At 35.7% G+C, this 9,259-nt stretch overlaps 1 protein-coding gene across 1 annotated transcript; it reads right to left on the bottom strand.

Annotated features, from left to right (window-relative positions):
- Positions 1-2,201: 2,201 nt before the first annotated feature.
- LIN7C (lin-7 cell polarity scaffold C) lies at positions 2,202-8,367 on the bottom strand. The gene is made up of 5 exons (XM_085300983.1): positions 8,350-8,367; positions 6,772-6,909; positions 5,541-5,612; positions 4,999-5,208; positions 2,202-2,408 (listed from the first exon to the last, which is right to left on the bottom strand). Exons 1-5 carry the CDS (start codon positions 8,365-8,367, stop codon positions 2,253-2,255), a joined length of 594 nt encoding a protein of 197 aa, XP_085157109.1. The 3' UTR covers positions 2,202-2,252.
- Between the last annotated feature and the right edge of the window lie 892 nt (positions 8,368-9,259).

The raw sequence follows: 9,259 nt of genomic DNA, 5'->3' as shown, positions 1-9,259 counted from the left end.
CCAAACCTGGTAGATTCCAAGAGGTGTCCCACTATCCAGAAAAACAGTTTCTTCAGTATGGCATACAATAACAATGCTTCCATCAAACATGCTTGAGATAAAACATTAATTGCTTATACCTGGAGATTTCCTTACTATTTACTGCATCATTCCACATCAAGTTTTATATGCATGTTGATGCTACTACTTCTGCAGTACAAACAAGTATCCTCTAATCAGAAGCAGTCAGTGATGAATTCCCTGACATTTGAACTTTTCTGGGAACTTGGCATATAAGCTTAAAAAATTTCACTCTTACAAACATGACAGTAATTTAGGTACTAACTAYTCAAAATCTTGTACAGTCACCCTTCAAGAGAAGATTACAACTGAATATACTGAAAGCGCAACAGAGGTATGACAATTAAGATGAATGTGTTTTTTTAAAAACAGCAGGAAGTCAGGGAAACAACTGGAATTCCTTCTGAACTGCATTAACATATTTTGCTTTTTCTGAATACAAAAATACTTTTAGAGAGTCAATCCAGGACTGCAATCACAATTACATCTTTYTCCCTTAACTTCTCCAAAATTAGTACAAAATAATATAAATTACAGGAATGATTGTTGCAAATTTTTAAATGTCAGCTATTACAAAGTCATAAGTGAACACCAATTGTAAATTATTTACAAGCGAGGTAATAAAGTTTTCAGAGTAACGAGTTATGATTTAGCAGAAGTGTAAAAATAATGTACTCAAAAAATTACAAAATCTAGTATCATTATCAGCTACACAGTAGATCATGATTAGGTTTTTGCAGTTGATATACAACATGTTTTAAGAAAAGTGCCAAAATCCTGCTACATAATCTTTGCTTTCAAAACCATTTAGCAAAAAACCCTGCGGAATCAGTTTTAAATAATGCCAAAAAAGTAGTGTTAAAAAAAAATGTCAACTGTAGAAATCTCTTATTAAATGCCTTTGAAAAAAATCTTTAAGTTTGTTTCATGCTTAAAGGTTCTAACCTGAAAAAGATTTGTAAAAAATCAACTCAATAGAAACATCAACATACGTGCTTTCTCAGGATATCTTAGGCCGTTTTAAAAGTACACATTTTTAAACAGTGAAAACCACATGGAAACAGAAAACAAACATTTTGAGAAAGGCTGTACTGCCAGGTTTAAAGAGTTATGATCAGCTGCACAAAGTCCAGCCAGAAGCCAGTCACTAGTGATGTGCCCAAGGGGTTGATACTGGGGTCAATACTGCTCAACATCTTCATTAGTGACCTGAATGATGGGACAGTGAACTGTTTGTAGACAACACCAAACTGGGAGGACTTACTGGGCTGTCATTCAGAGGGACCTCAACAGGCTGGAGAAACAGGCAGAGAACTTCATGAAGTTCAAAAGGAAGTGCAAAGTCCTGCCCCAGGAGGAATAACCCCTGCAGTAGTACAGGCTGGTGACTGACTGACTGGCTGGAGAGCAGCTTTGCAGAGAAGGACCAGTGGGTCCTGGTAAACAACCTGACCACGAGCCAACAACATGCCGTTGCAGCAAAGGAAGTCAAAAGCCTCCCGGGCCGAGTTAGGTAAAGAGCTGGTGGCAGGCTGAGGGAGTTGCTCCTTCCCCTGTGCTCAGTATTGGTGGCCACATCTAGAGTGCTGCGCCCAATTCTGGGATGCCCAGGAAAAGAGAGACAGACTTACTGGAGTAAGTCCAGCAAAGGGCCACAAAGATGATTAAGCGATTGGAGCATCCAACATATGATGAGAGGCTGAGAGAGTTGGGACTTTTCAGCCCGGAGAAGAGAAGGCTCCGGGAAATCTTATCAGAGTGTATAAGCACCTTATGGGAGGGCATAAAGAAGATAGAGCCAGACTCTTCTTAGTGGTGCCCAGTGAAAGAATAAAAGGCAATGGACACAAACTGAAATACAGGAAATTCTGCTTAAACAAAGAATTTTTTACTGTGAGGGTGGCTGAACACTAGACCAGGCTGCCCAAAGAGGCTGTGGAGTATCCATCCTTGGAGTTGTTCAAAACCTGACTGAACACAGTCCTGAGCAACCTGCTCTAGCTGACTCAAAGGAGTTTGAGCAGGTGGTTGGACCAAAYGATTTCTAGAGGTCCCTTCCAACCTCAACAATTCTGCAATTCTATGAAAAGAACAGTGTCTTTTGTAGCCTAGACAGTAGATCAACTGAGTCACAAAGCAAATTATAAAGTGTAACTGGAATATATTTTCTCTTTAAATTATCACATACAAAGTTAGTTTTGCTGCCTGCGTTTTGCTGATCTCATTTTTTCAAATCTTGACTCCATTTCTTCCAGAACCTTTGGTGTGTATCGTACAACTAATTTAACCTTTCCTTGAGCCGCTTTCAGCAGTTCTACAGCTTTTTCATGGTGTTCACCTTCAACACTCTGAAAAGCATAAATCATTAAGTTTATTAGTAAAGAATATACAATGTGAAAACAGTTTCATCTTTTTTTTGTAAAACTTTTATATGATCTATTAAAGTACATTAGTTTCAAAACTGCACGTGGGTAATGTCATCCAAGTTCAGGATTTATCCTTCGGCAAATCATTAAGCAAGAGGTGATGATGAATATACTGATTTAAAAAAAAAAGTACTAGTAAGAGCAATGCAAATCTTTTGGGTTAGCCTTATGCTGAACTATTAGATTCTGTATTTACACTTAGTAAGTGAAATAAGGAGAACATAAGACAAGACACCTAAAAAAATTACACTTAAAAAAACCAATGACTTCAGAACATTGATTATTTTTCTTCTTTCATCACAAATTTTAAATTCAATAGCCATCTTCAATTTGCATTTAGCTGATGACAGAACCCACAGAATACTGCAAGACAGCTGCTTTCTTGATATAATCCTGTATTATGGCAAGGCAAGAGAGCACATACTGAGTCACCTGCAACAGAGCAGCTAACATGCAGTATATTACTAATCTTCTGGCTGCATACACATTCTTGCCCCATAAGAAATGTAATGTACCCAAGTTAATTTGCCCCAAGCTAACAAAAAAATAAGCTAAATTCAACTAAACAAGAACAGATTAATACTTTCCTAAATCAACTCTGAGAAATTTGTTAGGGTTACTACATTAATCTAATTACGATACTTGAGCAACAATTGTCAAGTACAGCATCCAAATATAAATTTCTGTATATTATACTCTTTATGGGAAAAACTGATTTCCCCCACACTTGTCAAGCACAATGATGGGATTATCCCAAGCCTACCATGCTACTAAAGCTAGAAGGCAGGTGATATACCTGTTGAATAGGGGGTTTCCCCATTACTATGAAATTACAGAAAGACAGCCAACAATTAAAAAAAAAAAAAAAAAACACACGCACACCACATACAAGCTACTTCTATTTTTTTCCTTTGGACAATACATACATTTGAATGATTTCATTTTTGTTATTCAAGTGGATGTGGAAGCTGTTCTGTTTAAAACTGAGAATGAAAAGTTTGTAAAGTTCTATGTTTAATTACAGCAAACTACCTAATGTTCTGGAGTACACTTAAAATCTCCCAGTGAAAAACAATACTTGTTTTAAGAAGCATTAATTGTAGTCTTGGCAGCAGCACAGTAAAAATTGTTTAAGAATTACATCAGCATTTACAATTATTAAACAACAATGGCTGCCCTACACATGCATTAAGTTGATAGGAATCTATCTGAAAACAGAATGAAGATTCTTCCTCCAAGATCACTTTTACATTGTCAGAAGTATTTTAAGCACTCCCTTACCRTATTCTTATAATGGTACAGATGTGCACACAGACACATAGAGGCCTATATATATTTATACAGATCTACATGCACACACATACAGTCATTGTCAGTAGTATCAACTGTTTGATTGATAGTCATGGTCAGTCTTGCTGAGGGTGGGGGGTGTGCGTTTGTTTAGAGTCTGTGGGCAAGGAATGCTTCATTTAAGGACAGTTCTATACCTGCCCCTTGATACTTCAAAGTAACAGGCAGGTGAGGCCAAGGACRGTTGCATCACCATGGCCATGATTTCTCCTACGTCTCCTGAAAAGGACAGTAGGAATATTAATGCCAGACAATAGTCAGAAACCAAGTATGCCACAGATCTGTACTAGCAGGTACTTTCCAGAGTACAAGACACCCAGCAAGTACACATTTCTTTCACATGTCAAAAATATTGCAGAGGACATAGTTTTACCCTCAGTTTTAAAATAAAATTGTGTTTATAGACGTAGAGAACATGAATTTTATGCTAACATATGATAAAAGCATCTGAAAATAAACCCAAAAGTTAGAGAGATATTTTTGCATCTTAAATCAAAGCCTATCTACAGCCTCCTCTTTCTAGTCACCTCAAGTTTTTCTTTTTGTATTGTAATTCTCCAGATCATTATTAAAAATAAATATCCACAGTAACACTTAAGACACATATTCCTCAAAATAAGCTAGAAAGTTTGGTTTTTGACGCCCAGTACTTAAGTGTAACTATCACATAACTAAAGGTAATACTACCTTGTAATTCTGACTTGCTACAGCCTTCATTATGCACTAGCATTTTTATTAGGATAATGATATCAAAGAATTTCAGTCTAAGGCACTATAGCATACTTTACTATTTACCTTAGAAGGTACAGAAAAGTATATTAAGATTTGCATCAAACATGGATAAAACAGGAAGCCATAAGGGCATTTTAATACTATTTCATAAAACAATACTTTGACTAGATTTATATAACCTCTCAGAATCTGAAATATTCACCTAAATAGCACATCTCCCAGTTTACATAGACCATGGCATAACAAAATAACTCTTAGGGTACACAACCCTTTAGAAACCTAAGGTTGTTCTTATAAGAGAGAAAAAAAAGCAGCAGTAATTTTGTTCAGAGTAAAAGAYGACATCGAGCTGGAGAGTGTATATATTCTCTGTATGCCCTCAAGTGGAAATAAACAGTTACTGCTACATAAAGCAAAAACCAATTCCTACCACTCCGTTCACAGAAAGAAGCTGGTCTCCACGTTTCAGGCCCCCATGTCTATCAGCTATACCGCCTGGGATAATTCGAGAGATATAGATTGGAGAATTTTGTTCTTTGCCTCCCATAATGTTGAATCCAAGACCTTCTTCAGTTTTTGGCAGTTCAACCACTCTGGGATGGGAATGACCTTCACTGGCAGCAAATGCAGCTACAGTAGCCTGTAAGAAACAAGTTTTTCCTATTTATTAGAAATTAAAAATAGACTCCTTAGCTAGAGACAGTAAGCAGTTTAAAAGAGTGTTTCTATTTCAAAGTATTTAAATATTAAGACAAACAAGATTAATATAACATCAGCATAAAAAAATTAAAAACCCAAGGAATAAAATTAAAATGGAAATCTTTAAAAATAACAAGTCTTTTGTTATACTTTGTAATGATGSATTACATTTATCCATTTTTACTAGACAATGAGATAATGCCCTTCATTTTGTTACATTACAAGCAGAAAGAAGGGTATCAAACTTTTCTCAAGTTATTATTTGGCTTTTACCTTTGCTGTTGCATTAGCTCTGACTTCAGGGCTACTGCTGATGTCCACAGTTTCATACACATGTTCATAGACCTTTAGGGACAAAACAACTTTAGTATGAAGAAAAATGAGAAATCTTGTGCTTAGATCATATGACACACTACCAGTTATAACTTGAAYATGTAAAATAAGAAGCCTAGACCTCTAATAAAAAAAAAAATATTCCCAGTCCATTACAAGGTGTCAAGTGAGAACTCACCATACCTAAACAAAAACTCCTCTGTCAACATCTTTTTGCTCAGTATATAATCAAGCCACCTCTAAGTCTTAGTCCAAGCACTCCCTCCTTCCACAGCATTCAGATTCTGTCATGAACATAGAAGTGCCTATGGCTAGTGTAACAAATCTGACTGGAGACACAGATGACTACCTTCTTGTTTGATCCAAGTTGGAACTCTTCAATACAGATTCATGCAAAAATCACTTAAGGACAGCCCTTCAAAGCTCTTTCCACAACTGACCCCTTCCCTAAACACTCAACTGATGCAATTGACCAAACACCTCACCCAAAAAAAAAAAAAAAAAAAAAAAAAAAAAAAAAAAAAAAAAATCTATGAAAACACAGTGGTGGTAAGAATACTAATGCTAAGGAGGTGCTTGCACTGAGAGCAAACTCAAATCCACCTGCCAATCATTTGGATTTGCCAGGAAATAAACATATATTGTCTGATAGGATGAAAACAYTAAGACAACTTCTATGCCTACATATAGATCATCTAAAGCATTCCTGTAATCATCAGTGGTAGTACCACCACTGAAAACTATCGCAGGGCACATTCCATCACCTAAAATCTCTGAAAGAACATCTAGAATGAAGATGAGGAGGTGCAAAGTTATCATGATAATGATTCCTGCTAAGATTTAAAGCAACAGAGCAAATACATGCTTTGTTCATTCTTACATGCCAACAGGATAAAAGTCTGCTAATTGCTAGTAATGGCAGTCTCAAAATAACATCCAAAAAAACAAATTTTCTGATCCATTAATACACCTGCACTATCTCCATTTGTTTTCTTTTGACCTTTTTAATGTAAGTCTGTACGCTCTACATAGCTCTATGCATGTTCTATTAAGCTTCCTAAGTCAAACAGTTTAAAATAAGAAAAAAAACAGATTATTGTACTGCATGCAAAGAGAAAAGCATAATGTACTATTTTTTAAAATTAAGGTGATTGCTTACATGTTAACTTACCTCCCTTACAGCATTACAGAATTCACTTTGAAGGACCCTTTGCAAAGCCTGTAGTTTTTGTGGTGGCACTTCTCCACTTCTCTGTAATTTTTCCAGCAACTCAATCGCTCTACAGATATCTATGAGAAAAAAAAAAGACTAGTAATGAGGAATGGCTATTTTTTTAAACTAAGTTAACAGAAGAGTCTGTGTGTGTATATTACACACCATCCTTAAAACAACATTCTAAAGTTTAATTTCTTTCATATAAGTATGGACCTGCCAGACATTAAAATAAATCGTCTTACTTTTAGACTATCTTTTTAAATCAATTACCACAGTTTGACCTTGTAAAATACCCAGAAGTACCACTGCTATGTGTATTTTTGAAGAGACAATCTAATTTTAAGTTTAAATCAGGTTGCAAATTTTCCTGATATATCATATACACTATCAATACTTTTGTATACATAACTTAAATTTAGCTACTGCACCGATATAATTTTGTCTCAACCACATAAAATACCTTACATGTACTTACATTCCCTTTTCATTCAAAAACCAGTTTGACAAAGTACACTCAATGCTTTCCCTATAAAAGGGCTGAAAATTGTCTGGCCTAGTGAGGCAACAGCAGCCTGCAACTGTATTAACTAGACACCAAATAGAGCAGTTAGAATCACAGAAGTTGGATTAAAACTCACTTATGTGTGATTATATACTTTCTTATTTCCCCTTGATACTTCAACATTATCAGTTTCTTAAAAGAAAGACACTATCTGTAATGTGGCTGATTTTTCAAAGTACTCAGAACAACCCAACTCCTTTTGATATTYTTGGTTGAGAATTTGCTAGTCTAAAATCCAGAACCAAAACTACTTTTTCTAGTTCSTATAAATCTTTTCTTAAAAACCAGAATCATCTATATTCTCATAAATGCCTCTCTTTCCCCCCTGCRAAACTGCACTCCCTCTGCAGGATTTGATTCCAGCCAAGTCAAAAAGGACATCAAACRCATCAAACACTATGTGACATGTTCTTGGCAGCTCTACAGGAGTAAAATACCACACATTATTTATCTTACTTTTATTTCCAAAGTGTTACAATAGCAATGACCGACTCACATACGCCCTTGAGCATAAGCAGGACAGTCTCTTGGAAAAGCAGATAGAAAGGATTAGTTTCATTACCAGTTGGGTTCAAAGAAGCAGTGATTAATCTAATAATACATTCTACTATACCAATAAGACAGAAAATTTTAGAAAAAGGATGAAGTGCAGTACACAGCTATGTCCCAAATGCATTATTTCCTTTTTTCAGTAGCTAACCTTTAGGCAACCATTTTTCATGTGAATGTGTATCTACTTGATGGCATTGTGCCAGCAAAGACAACATGGAACAGCCATGAACTCCTAAAGGCCAAAAAAGCTTACGCGGAAAGAGAAGACAAGTTTGAGAATTCACATAAAAAGATGGAAAGATGCTGCTTGTTATGATCTGTAATTAAGGTGGAATACACTGGCAAAAGACAATACACAGTTATATTCTGTCCACTTCTGTAAGGTATCAATCAGCAATATTTTATATTTTATATACTACATCGAGATCAGGTGACATTGTGACTTAAATCAGGTATGACTCAAGTTCAGACACTGGTCAACCACCACCACAGTTAAAGCTCTGTCTGCATCAGTCAGGGAACAAGACCCTCATCATCACTGAAGAAGAGTACCAAAATAGTATTGCTACAGCCCTGAGACACACATTCTTTTGGAAAAATCGATGAGAGGTAAGACCTCTACATGCCATGAGAACTAAGCATTTTTGGCAAGCATTATTCACGTTTTAAGAGCACCAGCTATCTAGAGCAAACAAATATCAATAACAATTTCRGCTTCTACTAATCCCAAATCTTCTGCAAACTAATTTTACACAAGCATGCGTATTTACTATATATCTGCTAAAGCTACTAAAGCTTTTAATTTCCTAACGTGTATTTTATTTAAAACACAAAAGTTGATGAAACTGAACAGATTCTAGTCATGATCATTTATTAATCTTTCAATCTTTTATGATGCAAATTCATAAAAATTCTTAAGTTATCTCTACARTCAGCAATAGAAGTATAAGCTCTCTTAAGTTCATGATCTTAACTTCATGAAGTCTCACATCGAACATCCGCTTGAAGCAAAATGATCAACAAATGGAAGGAAGTTACCTACCTCCCTTGGCACTACTAGCACTTCCAATTCCTGCAACACTCCTGAAAAAAAGCCTAGAAGTATGTAAATTACAATGTAACTATCATTTAAATTCTTGCAGACAGACAACTACTTCATGCACACAGAGAAAAGAGTAMTATTCTACACAGTGGTTCTCAAGTCTGAAAAATGTGGTCCATGAACCAAATAAAGCAGTAAGATGAGTGAACTCATCTAAGAGTTTGATGAGAATACACTCAACCAGCAAGAAATTGTCAAGTTGGCAGTGATCCAAAGAGTAGCAAAAT

Source organism: Rhea americana, unplaced genomic scaffold (assembly GCF_003343005.1).
Source record: "Rhea americana isolate MKP2758 unplaced genomic scaffold, rheAme1 scaffold_17, whole genome shotgun sequence".
NCBI lineage: Eukaryota > Metazoa > Chordata > Aves > Rheiformes > Rheidae > Rhea > Rhea americana.
The sequence above is the reverse complement of the archived record's forward strand: the minus strand, read 5'-3'. Positions and strand labels throughout refer to the sequence as shown.

Coding starts and splice junctions, on each gene's coding strand:
- LIN7C (XM_085300983.1), bottom strand. Junction 5,613..6,771: donor TCTGTAATGCTGTAAGGGAG/GTAAGTTAACAT, acceptor TTGTCCCTAAAG/GTCTATGAACATGTGTATGA. Junction 2,409..4,998: donor TTCTTTCTGTGAACGGAGTG/GTAGGAATTGGT, acceptor TATGCTTTTCAG/AGTGTTGAAGGTGAACACCA.